Raw genomic sequence first — 20,728 nt, 5'->3', positions numbered from 1 at the left:
GTTTATTTAATCATTCATCAAAATACAATCATTCTATCCTCTCAATCATTCTGGTTGCCCTCCTCTGTTTCCATTTTGTACTGTGGCAACCTGCACTGTACACAATTTTCTAAGTGCAGTCACACCAATGATTTATAAACTCACCATTTTGGCTCAATATTGACCTTTTAGTGCATCCTCACATCTGATTCACTTTACTCACTGCACTGGACATTGTAACAATAGCTTCAATTTATTGTCAATCAGGACCCCCTGATTGTTTTCATTTTACGAACACATTATTTAAGTAATAGTCCTTTCCTAATTTTTTTGTCGCCATTTGAAGCACCTCTCTACATTGAATTTCATGTGCCACCTGTCTATCCAATTTTCATGTAAATTCAAATCATCCTGTAGAATACCCTATTCAGCTCAGATGTATTTCTTCTTTCCAAAACAAACTCATTGAAAGAATTTGGCATTTGTTGAAAGCATTAAAAGTTGGAACCAGTTCATGTTCTAACAGTGCTGCACTGAGAGGACAGTCTATTAAAGAGACCCATCCCAAACAAGTCCAATGGCATTGAAATGGGCGTGGTCATCGGGGTGGAGACAGCTGTCACCAACGTAATTTGACTTTTTTCTGCAGAGTGGTCAGAATAAAGAAATTATTACAAAAAGTGGTGCAGTGCCAACAAAGAACGTTCCCATTCAGTGATACACTGTTGGCTTCCCATCTCCCACACTCCATAAACATTAACTTGTCCAAAACTCAGATGCTGGTACCTTGTCCGGCACTTCCACTCCTCCCATCACCCGTTACCTTGCTGACTTATAATAGCCTCTGTTCCCCAACACATTGACACAGAAATTGTGGTCGGAGGCTTCCTGCGGGCGGACGCCTTTAACCAAATTTTTTTTTTACAAAGTACCCGGTGTTCCCGGAGGAATGTAGATTTACGATCCGAGTCCTCCATTCACAGTTCAGCATATGGGCCCACGCATTCCAGGAATATAAATGCAACCTTGGATCACGTGGGCCTGGACCACCAATGAATAATAGAATCACAGAAATTTACAGCATGGAAGGAGGCCACTTCGGTCCATCATATCCGCGACCAAGAGCTATCTAGCCTAATCCCATTATCCAGCTCTTGGTCCATAGCCCTGTAAGTTACGGCACTTTAAGTGCACATCTAAGTATTTTTTTAATATGATGAGGCTTTCTGCCTCTACCACCCTTTCAGGCAGTGCGTTCCAGACCCCCACTACCCTCTGGGTGAAGAAATTTCCCCTCATACCTCCTCTAAACCTCCCCCTAATTAAATCTATGCCCCCTGGTTGTTGACCCCTCTGCCAAAGGAAACAGGTCCTTTCTATCCACTCTATCCAGGCCCCTCATAATTTTATACACCTCAATCAGGTCTTCCCTTAGCCTCCTCTGTTCCAAAGAAAACAGATCCAGCATCTCCAATCTTTCCCCATAGCCAAAAATCTCCAGTCGGGCAACATTTCTTGTAAATCTCCTCTGCACCCTTTCCAGTGCAATCACATCTTTCTTGTAACCAGAACTGCACACAGTACTGCAGCTGTGGCCTAACCAGTGTTTTATACAGTTCAAATATAACCTCCTTGCTCTTGTATTCCATGCCTTGACTAATAAAGGCAAATATTCCATATGCCTTCCACCTTATCTACCTGGCCTGCTACCTTCTGGGATCTGTGGACCTGCACTCCAAGGTCCCTTTGTTCCTCTACACTTTTTCGTATTGTACCATTTAATGCGTATTATCTTGCCTTATTAGACTTCCCCAAATGCATTATCTCACAGTTATCCGGATTGAATTCCATTTGCTACTGTTCCGCCCACTTGACCAGTACATTGATATCTTCCTGCAGTCCGCAGCTTTATTCTTCATTATCAACCACACAGCCTATTCGAGTGTCATCTGCAAACTTCTTAATCATACGCCCAACATTTAAGTTGAAGGCATTGATATATACCACAAAATGCAGGGGACCCAGCACTGAGCCCTGCGGATCCCCACTGGATGCAGCCTTCCAGTCACAAAAACACCAATCAACCATGAACCTTTGCTTCCTACCTCTGAGCCAATTTTGGATCCAACTTGTCACTTTGGATCCCATGGGCTATTACTTTCGTGACCAATCTGTCATGTGGGACCTAATCAAAAGCTTTGCTAAAATCCATACACACTACATCATATGCACTGCCCTCATCGACTCTCCTGGTTACCTCCTCAAAAAATTCAATCGTTAGTCAGACATGACCTTCCTTTGACAAATCCATGATGACTGTCCTTGATTAATCCATGTCTTTCCAAATGAAGATTTATCCTGTCCCTCAGGATTTTTTCCAATAATTTTCCCACCAACAAAGATAGGCTGACTGGCCTGTAATTACTCGCTCTATCCCTTTCTCTCTTTTTAAACAAAGGTACAACATTAGCAGTCCTCCAGTCCTCTTGCACGACACCTGTAGCCAGAGAGGATTGGAAAATGATGGTAGGAAAAATAGAGAAATGAACATGGAGTATTCTCATTGATAATAATAGTGAGATCTGTTTGTATGCGCTCCCATTACTATCAATGAAAATGCCCTCCAAAACACAGAAATACAACACGATAAATAAAACAACACCTCACATATTTAAAATTAATTGAAATTGAATTTAAGATTAAAACATTTTTTTTTTAATATGTTTTAATATAGAGGTAAAAATAAACTTACGTTAATGGACAAGGTTTTTAATATAGAAATTAGGGATAACATTTTATATTTCTATCTTTTAAAACTCATGCTGGTAAGAACAAGCTACACGCTTGCTTTTACCAGGTGTAAGAGTTTGAAGGACGTTCACTGGGTAGGAGTTGGGCAAAGAGTCCAAATCTCTGCACACGAATATCCTTCTCCCGGGGATGTGTGTGATCTGTCAAAAGAAATTTTGACAGTGCGCAAATGCCGGTTCTCGACGCGTGCGCATCGCATGCCGCCAACCGGCACTTGCGAGGCTTCTTTGGGCACATGCGCACATCGTATGCACCCGGAGAGGCCACAATTTACGGCCCATTCATTTTTTAATTCTGATCCTCAGCTTCAAATCTCTCCATGGCCTTAGTCCACCCTATCTCTGCAACCTCCTCCAGCCTTTTACCCCTTCCACATCCCCACCATCCACCCTCCTTCAACCACCATTCAACCACCTTGGCCCGACACTCTGGAATTCTCTACCTTATCTTTCTGCTTCTCTAATTTTCTCTCCTCCTTTAAAAATCTTGCTAAAACCCATTTTTTCAACCAATCTCTCGCACACCTCTCCTAACTCTTCATCCATCACTCAGTATCTGTTCCTTTATTCCCTTATTCGATTTATTTATTTCTTGCCTCCAGTAAAATATCTAGGGATACTATCTACATAATTGCTTTTGGAATAGCTCTTACTGAATTAAATATATTTTATTGTTTCCAATTCAGTAATACTGAAATTCTTAAAAGAATTATCTTAAATCGGCCAAATTCCTCTGTATAAATAGTATTTTTTTTATTCATTCATGGGATGTGGGTGTCACTGGCAAGGCTAGCATTTATTGCCCATCCCTAGTTGCCCTTGAGAAGGTGGTAGTGAGCTGCCATTTCAGAGGATAGTTAAGAGTCAACCATATTGCTGTTGGTCTGGAGTCACATACAGGCCAGACCGGGTAAGGATGGCGGATTTCCTTCCCTACACGACATTAGTGAGCCAGATCAATTTTTACAACAATTCAGTAGTTCCATGGTCACCATTACTGATACTAGCTTTTTATTCCAGATTTATTTAATTAACTGAATTTAAATTCCCCAGCTGCCTTTGTGAGATTTGAACTCATGTCATCAGGTAATTATTTCAGATCTCTGGATTACTAATACCAGTAACATATCCACTATGCTACTATAACCGTTAAAAGTTGTGCATCTATGATAACTGAGGTTGTTTTAAGGATTATTCTAATACGCAATTATTAATATTCAAGAATAGATAACAGCAAAAGTCCTTTCTGGTATATAACAGGGAGTAAACAAGCTATGTTGGAAAAGAGAACAGCCAGAGTACTTGGAGTTTGAATCGTGTTGTAATTATTCTGTTTTGTGATTTCCATTAATCACTAGCAACCCAGAGATCAATAGATTTTTTGATATTAAGGGAGTCAGGGGATATGGGGACCATGCAGGAAAGTGGAGTTGAGGTAGAAGATCAGCCATGATCTTATTGAATAGAGGAGCAGGCTCAAGGGGCCGAGTGGACTACTCCTGCTCCTATTTCTTAAGTTCTTATGTTCTATTACAGGTATTATGCAAAACTCTTGATTAGTTAAGGGTACTGTTTTTTTTAAATGTCCTTTTGTCTCTTACATTAGAAATATGCCATACTCAAATTGTTGGTTGAGTAGCCATGAAGAACATCCAGTTATCACGTTGCTATGCCAGCCTTCATGCTTCTCTGTTGCTATGTTGTTCCTCAGTGCAGTCTGTTGCTACGTTTTTCATAACAGCAGTACAATGGCAACACATATACAGTGAAAGAAATCAAGAACTGTACATATTCTTTATTCAGAATTAACAATTTGTCACTTATGGACTTAGGCTAGGACTAATTGTTGAGCTCTGCGGCCTACATTCATCAATTTCCCTCGTACCCCACATTGCTCATTGAGATTGGGTTTAACACTATACTTTTGACACAGGTGTTACAGTCATATTATCCTGAATATTGCAAAGTCCTAAATAGAGATGATTGTACGTAACAACCACTTCTGGGACTGGCTTTTATAAACAAATGGGGTGCGAGGGGAATTCTCCTCCCTGATCTCACCCAAAATCAGCCAGGATCACGGCGGAGAATGTCAGAAAATTTTGGAGGCGAGGCCTACTGCCACCTCACCGCTCGACCGGGATTTCCCTCCCTCCACTCCTGCCGGGGTTGCCACGACACCTCCTCTGCCCGCCGCATGTAAATGGTGGTGGGGGCAGGGCCTGGTGCCTTGGCAGATTCCCCTGCTCTCCACCACATGTCCTGTCGCTTCCTGTGGAAGTGATGGTAGGCTCTTGAGCATAGCTTGCATCTGGAACTGGGTCTGAAACTGCGGTCTCACGTAATATGACCCATCACTTTGACATGCTCCCAAGTAACCTCAGGGATCCCTGCCTCTCCTTGAGCTGGACCCCTGACCCCAGTCTCCCCTGCAGTTGGACTCTTGAGGCTGCTCCCTCTATGAGCTGGGCTTCCTCTCGAACCGGGCTCCTGACCATAACCTCCTGAGACTTTGGGCCCCCTCTTCCCCTATCGACCACTGGTCCTGTTATGTATTTAAGCCCTTGTAACCTGTATTACACTACCACCAGAGGGCCTACCTGTTGGAGTCCTAAGGGATCCCAGCATCCCTTGGGAGCACAGTATATAAGCAGGCCTCCCACGAGGTACCCACACTCTGGAGTCTCATTAAAGGAGTTAAGGTCACACTTGCTCATTGTACACAGTACTCAGTTTCATCCTTTATTGTGAATGTATCAGGTCCATTGCCCCGATTTTCTTCCTCTGCACCGTCCTGTTGTGACACGTTATGGCAAACTTGTCTTCCACTTCATTCCAAGCCACAATGAAAACAAACTTGTGCTTCTCCTTCTCGTTGAAGGCGTTGGGTCGCAAGGCCACCCAGTCTGCCTCCAAGCTGTCCTCCATGGCGAACGACATGGTCTATTCTCTCCAAAAACGTCTGGAAAAATAAACAACCCCGGAGCTAAGACAAGAACACCCACATCCGTTAGAAGTTCAGTGCTGGAACAGCCATCTTGGTTGCAACGGGGCCCCGGAGAGGCGTGAATCTGGGGCCCAGAAGAGGCGAGGGCCCAGGGGCAGCACGGGCCAGCCCACACTGCGATATGTGTGCGCACTCAGTCTATGCAGCAGAGCTGGTCTCCAGTTAGTCTTGGGTAATCCTTGCCACTGGACCAAGACCTAACTCTATCAAGCCCGTGTGGTGGCTGGTGTGCAACGGCCACCACGTATTAAAAAAATCCAAGCACAGCCATCTTCCACCCTTCATGATGTAGTTCTGGATCTGGAATATTAGGTCCTTCGTTGAAACACCTGTGAACTCATCCCTTTTTGGCATGGAAGCAAGTCATCCTCATTTCGAGGGACTGCCTATGATGATGATGGTAGGCTCCAAGAAGCAGCAAATACAGTGCCCATCACTCATAGTTGGTGCCAATGTGATTTGCCCACTATAATCATTGGACGGTGTACCCAAGACATTCTAAAAGAGTACTTTTTTTTACACTAGTTGTCAGAATAACCATTCTGCTGTTGGTTAATATTTTGGTGAAAGTGTCGGGGTTGGGGTACAGATCTACTTGGCTGCCTTCTTCGAGTATCTGATGGCCGCGATCCTGGAGCTCGCGGGCAGTGCGATGTGGGACAACAAAACTTCACACACCAACCCCCGTCTCCTGCAGCTCGCCATCCGCACTGACGAAGAACTCAACAAACTGACAAGAAGTACTCACTGCAGTCGCAAGAGCTCCAGAGGCCCCTTTTGGGGACTGGAGGCGGTGGGGCTGTCTGATCCAAGTCATCCAAGGTACTCTAAGCTGATTGGTTGATAAGTTTTAGGTGGCACCATTGTAAAAGACGCCTGTGGTAATGACAAAGGCTTAGTGCCATTTACTCAATAGAGGCGGCTGCCTGTGATAAACACAGATGGTGTAAGTGACGGTGTAAGAATCCCACCCCTCCATGTCTGTCCCAACTCCAACTCATTTCCCTGGATCAGGGCTCAATAGAGATACACGTTGTGTTCCCACCGGGATTCCCTCCATCATGGAGGGGTGGGCGGGAAACTCCACCTCGAAGAAGAAAAGTCCAGGCTGTAAATGGATTCAGTGCAAAACTGAATTTGGAGCTGGTGGTGCCAGTGAAGCTCTCAGTAGAGTAAGAGATGTACGAGCTGACTCACACAGAAAACCTATTTCCTGGATGTGCTTCAGGGTTTTGTTTTACTGTCGAGTGTGTTCTTTGTGTTGGTACATAATAGCGGGAACCATTCGTTGTCCTGGAAGCATGACTAATGTGAGATGTGGAGGAGTTAAGATTTCCTTTAACTTCCCGTCTTTGTTAACTGGCATATTTCAGTGTAATGAACTTAGTGATTTCCAGTGCAGCTCTCAGCCTTGTGAGATAGATGGATGCTTATTACAGAAAAACAATATTCAAGGTTGTGAATTTTACTGCAACTGTAAGAATAAACTTTTCTAAGGGGCAGATGATAACTCAGCCCAGAGGAAGAATATTGTCCTTTGTGTCACATGTCGGTTTAAATATCGCTGGCCCCCAACACAGATCTATGTAACATGGGTAGAAAGTCATGAGGGCATAATAATTTTCACCTTCCTTCTCAAAAAGTCATCAGAAGAAAACTTAAATCAAAGCCCTTCAACTCCCTTGTCCAGATCATCAGCAACAAAATGCAGCATGGTCTTGGGAAATATACACCCTCCCTCTTAACCACTGGAAACGTGGGAATCTAAACATTTTACTCATTCTTTTCTGCCAGGCACTTCAAGATGATGCATATTTACTCGAAATTGCTTCCATCTAATTTAAAAGAAATTTTTTTTGTATTGTGTAGCTAATTTTTGAACTGACAATTGCTCTTTGCTGCAAAGCTCTGTATCCCTGCCACATCCCATCAAGAATGATGATGTACAACCAAGCTACTGACAAGAGGAAGAAGCTCTATGAACATCCCCATCATAAGCTAAGGTGGAGCCCAGCAGATGTAAGAGACAATGCTGAGGTGTTTGCAAGATGGGGAAGGAAGTTGCAAGGTAAAGAAATTTAGATAGGGAGTTTCACAGTATGAGACCAAGATATCTGAAAGCTCTGCTATCAAGTGAAGAAAGCAGGGAAAGGGGGATGCACAGGAGCCCCAAATCAAAGACTCATAGGCATGCCCAGAGATGTACAGCTGGAGGTAGTTGCAGAGATAGGTTGGGGTGAGGCCGTGGGAGAGATTTGTAAATGAGGACAAGAAATTTGAATTTGATACATTTGGAGAGAGGGAGCCAGTGGAGGTCAGCTAGAGCAGGGATGATGTGAGTGAGTCGTAGTATGTGACAGGTTGCAGTCAGTGCAGATTTGGCCAAGTTGAAATTTGTATAGCAAGGAGTTTGGGAGGACAAAGGGGAGGGCATTCAAGAAGTCGAGTCTTGAGGCAACAAAGGCATAGATAATTATTTCAGTGATGGAGTGGGTGATATGGGATGAAGTCAGGCAATGATGAAGACTGCTGTCTAGTTAATGATGGAATACGGGGTTTGAAGCTCAGCTTAGAATCAAACAAGACACTGTAGTTATACACCATCTGGTTCAACCTGAGTGAGCAGCCAGATGAGGGGCGTAGAGTTGGGAGCAAGGGTACGGAATTTAGACAAATAATATAGTTTTGGTTTTCTGCACAACTGTAATATCAAGGTAATAGGTAAAAATTTTAGATATGAATCAAGAAAAAAGGAGTAGTAAAGTAAGATAGGACCATTAAAAACAGATTTTGCTAAGACAATAGAGGTAAAGATATGATGGAATTGCTAAATAAATATTTTGCTTTGGTCTTCCTAGTAAAGAAGGAGAATATGACACAGAGAAGACTAAAGAACAGTGAAGGGAAATTTACAGAAAATAATACAGAAAGATTATTATGAAAAAAATAATAGAATTGGATCTAGACAAATTTCCATGCCCAGAAATTGGCAAAAAAATTGGGGATGAATTCCAGAATTCATTTAATTTGGGGATCGTCCTAGAGGATTGGAAGGTAGCAAATGTTGCATCTTTAGAATATTTATCCAAAAGGTCAATCTAATCTTTCTAAATAATAAATGAGTAACTTAGTCATGAGGGTGTTACAATTTTGAGTCGACCTATTGAAGAAGCAATATATCTGATGCATGCTCACCTTGTTTCTTGTTTATAGTAATATATAAATAAAAACATTTTTAGATGTTTTAATATCTTTGAAAAAATAACCAGATAAAAATGCCAGTTTGATGGCAAGTGGCGTAAGTTGATGTTATAAACTGTCATATGATATAATATATTTGTTAATGAGGTGAGGTTGCCAAGGCAATGATTTTTATTGCAGTACTTCATGGTTGTTTGGAATACCAGTTTTAGATGAAATTGGTAATATATTGTGTGCCCATGTAGTTAAAGGAACATTGTTGCTTCTCTAAAGTTCTTTGGAAAGCTTCTTCCTGTGCTATAGAAACATGTGACTCGATGGAATTTTCCATTGAGGTGACATAATCTACATTGGAAATTGTCACAGTGTTGCTTGCTCATGTCATCCTATGGGCTCTTTCTCCTCCCAAATTTGACAATGATCCCCTTCTAATGCCCCAGTTATATTGCAGATTTGGCATTAGGGCAATACATTCTTTCACACCACACAAATAGCAGTTGTGTAGCACAATGCTGAAGATTTCAGTGATGCAACCACCTGGACATAATCTAGACCATCACTGTACTGAGAGAGTACCTTCCGTTCGAGGGCCCGTCTGCATGTACTGGTGGTTCAGGTGAACATTAATGATTTCATGAAGAAGGGTAGGAGGTTCTACCAGTGTCCTGACCAACATTCCTCCCTGAACCATCAAAAAAATGACATGCTGCTAATGTGCATTTTATCAGAACTTTTAAAACTTTAATGGTAAAGCTAAGCTGATCTATTGAGCTTGCTTTAAATTTCTTATGTCGAACAAAAGATGCCTGTCCAATCATCTAACTAGAAGGGGACAAAAATGTACCATTAAATGTAAGATACTAAGGACACAGAGCAGGAGAAATCTTTTTATACGGAGGGTTGAAAGGCTGTGAAATGCACTACTGGAGTTAGTGCTTGTAGCATAGACTATGCCAATAGTTAAGAATAAGTCAGATAGCTGATTGAAGTAAAAGGGAATAAAGGGATATGGAGAGAGGGTGGGTGCATGGGATTAGGACTGGTGCTCACTGTAATTCTATGTAACTTTAAAAATATTACTACCAGTTGGTCTGATGAACATGTTTAAAGTCAACATGCACAGAGCTCTGTCCTCCCCCCAGTCTAGAGTAATATAAGCAGGTACTAGACCTACAGCTAACATCTTGCACCACTCTTAGAAATGTTTGTGCTATGGTATACCTAGGAAATAAGATGGCACTGTGAACAATGCAGACTGATACAAGAAAAACACAACAACAACTTGTATTATATAGCATCTTTAACGTCCTAAAGCGTTTCACAGGACTAGTATGAGATTAAAAATTTGACACCGAGCCGCATAAGTAGAAATTAGCACAGGAGTTTGGTCAAAGAGGTTTTAAGGAGCGTCTTGAAGGAGGAAAGAGAGGTAGAGAGGCGGAGAGGTTTAGGCATGGAATTCCAGAGCTTGGGGCCTAGGCAACAGAAGGCACAGCCACCAATGGTTGAGCGATTATAATCATGGATGCTCAAGAGGGCAGAATTAGAGGAGGGCAGACATCTTGGGGGCTTGTGGGGCTGGAGGCTGTGGAGTAATGCTGATACACGTGATGTCTCAGTTTGATGCTATGGATACATTTCTATCTAAAAGCTTGGTGAATTTAAAGGATGCCAATGCTAAGGAATAGTACATCTTCACTTCAGACACTCATCCCTAGAGAGTTGATGCTAATGTGTGAATACTTAACACGTTCATTTGACATTCCTCTATCCACTATTTTAACAAAAGCATTAGCTGGTCTATCTTAAGCAGGCGAATGCCTCCATTCAAATAACCATCAAGCTAATATTGTCAACTGTAATTTCCAGCCTTATTCTCAGGTCATATATCAACATGCCAGATGCAGAATAAATGTCTGCGAGTCAGCTTCAGCAAGACACCTGGGCCCAACCTCAGAAGAGCACCAATGTGTCATTTCCATTTCAGGCACCAGCCATTTCTGTAACCTCTTTGAGTGGTGCTTGAGGGAAAGTCTTCCGTTGTAATATGAAGTGAATCTGCACAGCTAAAGGAAGCACCATATTAGAATAAAAGAATCATAGAATATTACAGCACAGAAGAAGAGCATTCAGTCCACCGTGGGGTGCCACAGGGATGGTGCTGTGGCCTCACCTATTTACAATCTATATTAATAACTTAGATGAAGGGACCGAGTGTAATGTAACCAAGTTTACTGGTGATATAAAGATGAGTGGGAAAACAAGTTGTGAGGAGGACACAAATAATCTGCAAAGGGATACAGACAGGCTGAGTGAGTGGGCAATCATTTGGCAGATGGAGTATGATGTGGGAAAGTGTGAGGTTATCCACTTTGGCAGGAAAAATAAAAAAGCAAATTATTATTTAAATGAAGAGAGATTACAACATGCTGCAGTACAGAAGAACCTGGGGGTCCGCGTGCATGAAACACAAAAAGTTACTCTGCAGGTACAGCAAGTAATTAGGAAGGCAAATGGAATGTTGGACTTTATTGCAAGGGGGATAGAGTATAAAAGCAGGGAAGTCATTCTACAACTATACAGGGTATGGATGAGACCACACCTAGAGTACTGTACAGTTTTGGTCTCATTATTTAAGGAGGGACATACTTGCATTGGAGGCAGTTCAAACAAGGTTCACGAGGTTGATTCCTGAGATGAAGGGGTTGACTTATGAAGAAAGGTTGAGCCTATACTCATTGGAGTTTAGAAGAATGAGAGGTGATCTTATTGAAACATATAAGATACTGAGGGAGCTTGACAAGGTAGTTGCAGAGAGGATGTTTCCACTCGTGGGGTAATCTAGAACTACGGGGGCATAGTTTAAGAATAAGGGGTCACCCATTTAGAACTGAAATGAGGAGAAATTTCTTCTCTCAGAGGGTTGTAAATCTGTGTAATTCTCTGCCCCAGCGAACTGTGGAGGCTGGGTCATTGAATACATTTAAGGTGGAGATAAACAGATTTTTGAACAATAAGGGAGTGAAAGGTTATGGGGAGCAGGTAGGGGAGCTGAGCTCAAGATCAGATCAGCCATGATCTTATTAAATTGTGGAGCAGATTCGAGGGGCCAAATGTTCTACTCCTGCTCCAATTTCTTATGTACTTATGTGCCTGTGCTGGCTTTTTGAACAAGCTGTCCAATCTAGGCCCATAAACCAGCTTTTTCCCATAACCCTGCAAATTAGTTCTCTTCAGGTACATGTCCAATTGTCTTCTGAAAGTTCCTATGGAATCTGATTCCACCACCCTTTCAGGCAATGTCTTCCAGATCTTAACAACCCTCTTTGTCAAAAGATTGCTCCTCAATTATTTGAAATCTATGTCCTCTGGTTACCGACCACTTGCCAGAGAAAACAGTTTCTCCCTACTTACTCTATCACACCCCCTCAATTTTGAATAGCTCTATTAGGTCTCCCCTTAACCTTCCCTGCTCCAGCAACTCCAGCTTCTCCACTCTCCACATAACTGCAGTCCCTCAATCCTGGTATCATCCTGCTAAACCTCCTCTATATCCTCACCAAGGCCTCGACATCCTCCCTAAAGTGTGGTGCCTAACCAAAGATTTGTAAAGGTTTAGCATAACTTCCTTGTTTTTGTATTCAATGGCCCTATTTACAAATGTTGCTCCTATCACTCTTAGAGTAGTTTCTTACCTGGTCTTATCGTATTATTTACACTGTAATAGTTGTAAATATTTATTGTTTCCTGCTCCAATGGCCCTACTTATTTGGTTACCAGCCACATGACTGCATTTGCATTATCTTGTTTGTTATGATGTTAAAATAGAATCCGTGGGTGAATTGGACCTCCTTTTATATAAGGAAACGATAGTTTAAAAAATGTTCCCTACTCCAGAGATCGCATTGTGCAATATCACCAATATATTAAAGTAAACAACACAACTATGTAATTAACTACAAGCGGCTATTGTTCCTATGGCCTCCTATCCTATCTCGCTTCTCAATTGGGCCGAGTGGCTGGTTTCTGTGCTGGAGATTCGATGTAATTCTACTTGCAGTTATGCGATCCAGGGGGAAATGTTCGATTCCATTTGCAACAGCCGCGTTTATATTGCATTTATCACAGGCTCACACATTGTATCCCGAGGCGGCTCTTTCTAGCCCCACGATTTGAAAAGGGTAACAGGCCTTCGGGGATCTTGTAATAGGATCAGACCCGATGTTTTAACACTAATCGTTATTTCACAGAACCACGCATATTAAAAACCTACCACCTCTCCCTAAACGGATTCCGCCAGATTGCAAAGCATAAAATGCAACCGTGCGATACATCCTCTCTAGGGATGTTTTTTTTAAGCGCTGCACTTAGATAACACATTCGCGTTCCCCATTAGTTTAGCCTGAGTGAAAAGGATTACTTCTATCTCCTGGTGAGACAGTCCGCCGATCTGGTGACGGCAGCGGTATTGTCCCCCGCTGCAAAAACAGCCGAGGCTGGAATAGACAAGCCAGTGCATTTTTCTGAATGTATCGGTGATCTTTGACGTCTGCCCGGCAGCAGCTCAGTTGTTGAAAGCAACTCTGGGGAAGATTCTTGTTGATTGAACAAGGGCCATTTACAAAGCGTTTAGCGGCCCTTACCCTGAATATAAGCGCCAGGGGTTCATTGCATTCTCCTCTTCTCTTCTTCGGCAGTCCCCCGGAGTCAAAGATGACATGCTCCCACACTAAAATGAGTTCTAAGGTGACTGATGAGACCGATGCGGGGTCTACAGTCTGTGTCACAGGTGGGGCAGGTGTTGGTTGTAGGGACGGGTGGGTGAGGTGCTTGATTTGTCATATGCTCCATTACCCTGTATATAACAGCCATTCAAACTACTGCCCCATCTCCAACCTCCCTTTCCTCTCCAAAGTCCTTGAATGTGTTGTCACCTCCCAAATCCTTGCCCATCTTTCCCTCAATTTCATTTTTCAATCCCTCCAATCCGGTTCCCACGCCTGTCACAGTACCGAAACCGCTCTCATCAAAGTCACAAATGACATTCTTTGTGATTCTGACAAAGGCAAACTATCCCTTCTTGTCCTTCTTGACTTGTCTGCAGCCTTTGACACGGTTATCCACTTTATTCTTCTCCAACGCCTCTCCACCGTCGTCCAGCTGGGTGGGACTGCACTCACCTGGTTACATTCTTATCTATCTAATCATAGCCTGAGAATCATCTACAATGGCTTCTCTTCCCACCCCTGCATCATTACCTCTGGTAACTCCAATGATCTATCCTTGTCCCCCTCCTATTTCTCATCTACATTTTGTCCTTTGGCGACGTCATCTGAAAACACAGCATCAATTTCCACAAGCATGCTGATAACACCCAGCTCTACCTCATTACCACTTCTCTCGACCCTCTCCTCAGTTTCTAAATTGGCAGACTGCTGGTCTGACCTCAAGTTCTGGATGAGCAGAAATGTTCTCCAATTGAATATTGGGAAGACCAAAGCCATTGTTTTTGGTCTCCGCCACAAACTCTGTTCCCTAGACACTGACTCTATCCCTCTCCCCAACTTCTGTCTGAGGCTGAACCAGATTGTTTGCAACTTTGGTGTCATATTTGACCCTGAAATGAGCTTTTGACCACATATCAGCAGCATAATGAAGACCGCCTATTTCCACCTCCGTAACATTGCCCATCTCTGCCCTTTCCTCAGCTCATCTGCTGTTGAAACCCCCATCCGTGCTTTTGTTACCTCTAGACTTGACATTCCTGACTGGCCTCCCACATTCTACCCATGTAAACTAGAGGTGATCCAAAACTCAGCTGCCCATGTCCTCACTCGCATCGACGACTCCTGCTCACCCATCACTCCTGTGCTCGCTGACCTACATTGGCTCCCGGTTAAGCAACGCCTTGATTTCAAAATTCTCATCCTTGTTTTCAAATCTCTCCATGGCCTCGCCCCTCCCTATCTCTCCTCCAGCCCCAGAATCTCCCAAGATGTTTGCGTTCCTCTAATTCTGCCCTCTTGAGCATCTCTGATTATAATCGCAGAACCATTGGTGGCCCTGCCTTCTGTTGCCTAGGCCCCAAGCTCTGGAACTCCCTGCCTAAACCTCTCCACCTTTCTACCTCTCTTTCCTTCTTCACAACGCTCCTTAAACACTATCTCTTTGACCAAGCTTTTGGTCACCTGCGCTAATTTCTATTTATGCAGCTCGGAGTCAGTTTTTTAATCTCTTAATACTCTTGTGAAGCGCCTTGGGACATTTCATTGCGTTAAATGATCTAGATAAATACAAGTTGTTGTTGTTGTTGTACAGAGACAGGGACTCATTGCATTGCCCTGAATATAACAGCCAGGGACTCTCATTCCAAGGCTCGCACTCATTTGGAGTGATCCTGATTGAAAATATAGGACCAATTTTAATGTATCCCGGCTCTTAACCATGTAACAGAATACCACCTGCTTAAATGGGTTAGTGAGCTTTCTCCATCGTTTTGATAAATGTCACTCCTAAAATGTCCCTGATACTAATTTCGGTTCCGGTTGAAATAATGCCCACGCCAACGTTTTGCTCTTTAAACTCATAAAGCTACGTTTGCCGGGGGAGGATTCCGATGAATGAGTGCAGACAGCCCGGGGGGAGCTGGCGTCCATTGCTGCCGCCGGCGCTTTCTGTTAATATTATTCTGCTCAGGTTTGCTTGCGGATGGAAACTGACTGCCTTGAAATTGACAGCCTGCGACGTCAGTTCCAACCCTCGGGATAACGGAGGTGAAAGGGACACACGTGGATAGCGATCGCTGTGTCACAGGGGAGGAGACCGTAAACAACAACACAATAACTCTCATCACTGTCTTGCCACATTTTTCAGGGCTGGTTTACAATGTACACGGCCCATAAATAGTCAATAGACTACAATACATCTAGATGCACCTCGCATAATTGCCTGTGGACATTTATTCTGGAAAGAGCAGGGAGTGCGGCTAATTAGCTCTTTATCTCATTGCTGTTTCTGGGAGCTTGCTGTGGGCATACTGGCTGCCACATTTCCCTACATGAGGCCACAATTAAAAATAATTCATTGGCTGTAAAATAGTATGTCCTTGGGTCTTGAATGGCGCGATTTAAATACAAATTATCATGTATTTCATACTATAGGAAGGCCCATTCATAAATAACCCTGAAATTAGAATCTTAATTTAGTTGGACACCAGTATTTGCTCATGCTGGTCAAGGTTACAAGTTGAGGGGATGCTGGAGTGCGGGAAGGGTCTATATGATTGATTAAAGGGTTTGGAAAGTAGTTTGTGAAAGACGTGTTCAGACAACGAAGTATTCTCCTCATATAGCGGTTATATAAACAAATCGATTTGTGAGCAGTTACATAAAACAAGTGCTCGTATCCGTCCACATTCCTTTTCTTGTTATGGCTAGGTCGAGTGGAGTTTGAAATACTTTATTGTTGTCGTGCTTTTAATTGAAAAAACGATTTTCCTTCAAAGCGATTCACTGGTTCTCATAATAGCTCTTCTGGTTCTTTACTGCAGTCAATCCGTTTCTAGTGTCAGCTGTGGCCCAGTGGGTAGCACACACACCTCTGCGTCAAAAGGTTGTGCGTTCAGGTCCCACTCTCTGGACTTGAGCACATAAATCTCGGCTGACACACAGTGCTGAGTGAGCGCTGCACTATCGGAGGTGCTATCTTTCGGATGAGACATTAAACCGTCTGCTCTCTCAAGTGGACGTAAAAGATCCCACTTGAATTAGTGCAGCTTTTCCCAAGTGAAGCGGCTCAGGAGATAACCAACTACAACTACCAGAATGTCCGATTATAGGCGGGCAAGCTCTTGGAAAGTGCTGAAAACTGCTTCCATTATGAGTATTATGAACACTGCCACAAAAAACCAATGTGTGATAATTACCAGATAATCGGGTTTTTGTTCTGTTGATTGAGGGATAAATATTGGCCAGGACACCAGGATAACTCCCCTGTTCTTCTTCAAAATAGTGTCATGGGATCTTTTACATCCACCTGAGATACTTCATTTATAACTTTAGCAATTTTATCAGTTATATATTTTATGAACAAGATGGCAGTCAAAATGTTTTTAAATATTTGGAGCCATTATAATTGTTTTATTTCTAAGCGTTAACCTCTGATTCTTGATGGACTCATTGGTACCTCCTGGTTGGTGGTTTTTGTTCCCTTGCTAACTGTTTATTGGTAGATTCTCTATCTGCTCACTTGTGAGTTATTCAGTACGAAACCTGTTAGATTAAAGAGATGTGATGCACCCACGGCCTCGCCACTGCTTATTGAACACCCAGCCTGAATGCCTACTAACAAAATGTTCCCTTGATCTGCATTGTTTTTTTTGGTTTGACTCTTAAAAACTGCGAAAGATTCCGAGGTATGAAGATAAATCGCCCGTCACACAATAAAAGGTCAGATTTGTTTGGGTTCATGTACAAAAGACCTTTATTTTCACAGTAAACAAAATATGCACCCGGATTCACGACATTAATACAATTAATACACAAAAATAGAATATGTTGCAGGCTACGATCAATATTTACAGTACAGTTCACCCATAGGGGCAGAGCAGTCAGCTACAAATAAAGTGCCGGTTCATTTCAATACTATCAGTTTGTTCATTAGACTGTAACTTTTGAAATCCGTGAACTTTCTTTTCAAGTTCTACCGTAAATGTTTCTCTCACTTATTTAGAGTCGGGAGCCGATTAAAGTGCCAGTGTCCCAAGGCAACCCACCTGGAACGCGCCCTTCGCAGACACGTGGGTGGGTAGGGGTCGATTTTTAACTGGCTGAAACTAGCGCTAACGGGGCGGTAAGCACCTTAAATGTGGGTCGGTGGACTTATCGCTCCGCTAACTCCAGACGTTTTCATTTAGAAAGGAGGCAGCATCTGAAACGGGCGGGAGGCCCACACTAGCCGGGGTTCGAACGATGTACTTAAGATCCCGATTGCAATTTTAAGGGATACATGGGCGGACTGTGCGCCGCGCACGCTTCGCCCATGTGTACTGGCCTTGGGTGGCCTGAGCAGCGGCCCTGAAAGGGACCTGGCCGCCCAGTATACAGTCACAGAAATATAGGAGCGCTTCTTCGGGCTCCGCAAAATACTGCGGGGCTGCTGCCGACCTGGGCTTGCCCCCTCTCGGGCTCCATCCCCCAGCACCTATCCACGCTGGCCCACACCGGCGAGCTGCCTCAGGATGTCCGTTTGGATGCCCAGTGACTGGTTGGCCTCTTCACTGCCGCAATGGGTGACCGCCCCTCTCCACTGGTCAGCTGCCCAACATCCCAAACATAAAATCTACCTTTGTGGGGGGACCATTCAACTTCGGCCTGGAGTAAAGCGGGCGCGATCGGATCAGGCGCCTGTTAAAAACCCGCCTGAATCAATGAAAAGGAATATTGGGCGTGGCGTATAATGAGTGGCCGATCGCCCATTGTGCACCTATTTTACGAGGTCGATTTTAACCTTTAGGAACACGCTGGCTGAGCGCCTGGAACCGGCCTCATTGCCATCAGGCTAGTTAACTGCCTGAGACAGGCGACCACTTCGGCACCCAGCGGAAGGTCCCTTTCAATATCACTAGCCTCTTCACCGGTGTTAATGGGGCAGTCAGTCAGGCAACCAACCCCTTCTGGAGACCGTTACCACCCAGATAATGCTAGGTGACGAAAGTGAAGATTGACCCCACCTATGTGTCCATCGCTTTTCTCTAGCACGTATATGCCAAGGGGATGGCCATCTAGACATCACTCGGTGACCTCGAATGGAAGGAAGAGTTGGACTGGAAGCAACCACAAAACAGAACCCACGTAGCTTTCTGGATCTCCTGATTCTTGAAAGCATAAATGATGGGGTTGATCATGGAGTTGTAGGTAGCAGGGAGCAGCGTGGCATAGGTGTACACGGACGGGTAGCCAAGATCCCCAATCAGGCAGTAAATGGCGAAAGGCAGCCAGCTCGTCCCAAAGGTCCCTACAATGATGGCCAGAGTGGAGACGCTTTTCTTTGTGGTCACGTAGTAAGATGTCGCAAAGAAGTGTTGCTGCAGGGCAATCTGGTGGGCGTGCCGACACACTATTTTGCATATTTTAATGTAAAGGTGCAACATAATAAGAAAGATCAGAAAAAAAGAGATCGCCAGGACAGTCAGGTTCGCCCTGGTCAGGGGCTTCACGATGCTGCAGGTCGACGTGTCGTTTAGGCAGTTCCATCCCAGGATAGGGAGCAAGCCCAGGCATATAGAAACGCCCCAGGCGACGGCCAGCATGGTGTGGATGTAGGCTATGGTCCTTTCGGAATAGTAGGTTAACGCGTTGTACAAGGAAAGATAGCGGTCGATGGTTATGGCCAACAGGCTGTTGACAGAGGCGGAGAAGGAGCCGACCAAAAACCCCACGGTGACAAGGTTGATCGTCTCCGAGTGAATCAAGTAATGGAAAAAGAAATTCAGGATCAACCCGAGCCCTGCCAGGAGATCCGCCGTCGCTAGGCTCCCGATCAATAAAAACATTGGCGTTCGTAAGGCCGGTGTATAGAATATAATGGCCACGACCAGGGCATTTTCACAGGCGATGACGGTCCCCGAGATACACAACATGACATCCCAAGGGTCCACCGTCAGCCGCGGCACTTGGGATTGCAGCTCCAACGTAGAATTGTTGTCCAGGGCTTGCGGCCAGCTGGAGAGATTGGCAGTTTCATTCACAGCTGCGATTTCACCCATCTCTCCCCCCGTTACTATACTCCTGAAATTAAAGTGGGCAGATCAGAAAGGCGAAGCAGCAGACCTGAGCAAAGTGCAAATAAATCTTGTAGTTGATGCCGAGGGGAGGGGTGGGTGGGGGCGGGTGGCAGGGAGGTGAGAACGGACGGGATGCTTTCTGTTTAGGAGCGAGACTGAACGTGACTGTAATTTCTGAACAGGCGGTTCGTCCACGAAGGAAAGAATAGTGAACGGGGGTGGTGGGGGGGGGGGGGGGGGGTCAAGATTAAAAATGACACAATCGGACAGATTTTAAGCGAGACGTTTAAACTAGTTGAACATAAAGGGTGAAAAAGAGCGAAGAGGATGAATAGGGGAGGGAAGGGAACATGAGAGGCGAGGGTTGAACGAGAAGCAGGCGGTGAGAACCATGCGCTGACCATGGTGCTGAAACACTTTGCTTGTGGGGTTGACAAGGCGAGGACACAATGCCCTATCATTGCCCGCATCTAATTGCAAGTCTGTCAGCTTTTAACCCCGCGCTTATTCCGCCCTGGGCTTCTACAAGAAAACAGATAGAGAATTCAACACTAGACAAATAGGGCTTAGTATTTACATTCTCTTCTCTCTCGGTTCCCCAGAAGGAAACCGGCGCCTGTACTTTTCCACTCACCGGTCACAGCTGGGGAACAAGCTGGAGCATCCGTGATGTTCCTTCCTCCTGTGTGGATGGATCTGCTGGATGGAGATAAAGGAGCACAGCGTCTCTCACCCCTCTCCTCCCCTCCCCCCTGGACTCCAGTGAAAGACGCGGAAATACTCGCCCCCCGGTGAGACATGCAGCTGGCGGCTCGGAGATGTGCGCCGGAGTTTATGACGGGAGAGAGGTGCAGGCTGCCGCTGTTGAAAGTGACACCGGCTTCGGCTCCGACCCTGACGTCAGCCTGTGCTTGGCAATCACGGGGCTCACACTGCCAATATCAAAGC

The 20,728-nt window shown here is 44.4% G+C and overlaps 1 protein-coding gene across 1 annotated transcript; it reads right to left on the bottom strand.

Annotated features, from left to right (window-relative positions):
- Window positions 1-18,778: 18,778 nt before the first annotated feature.
- On the bottom strand, window positions 18,779-19,762 carry gpr6 (G protein-coupled receptor 6). Its single transcript, XM_070884549.1, has one exon. It carries the CDS (start codon window positions 19,760-19,762, stop codon window positions 18,779-18,781), a length of 984 nt encoding a protein of 327 aa, XP_070740650.1.
- Window positions 19,763-20,728: the final 966 nt, after the last annotated feature.

Source organism: Pristiophorus japonicus, chromosome 7, assembly GCF_044704955.1.
Source record: "Pristiophorus japonicus isolate sPriJap1 chromosome 7, sPriJap1.hap1, whole genome shotgun sequence".
Lineage (NCBI taxonomy): Eukaryota > Metazoa > Chordata > Chondrichthyes > Pristiophoridae > Pristiophorus > Pristiophorus japonicus.
The sequence above is the reverse complement of the archived record's forward strand: the minus strand, read 5'-3'. Positions and strand labels throughout refer to the sequence as shown.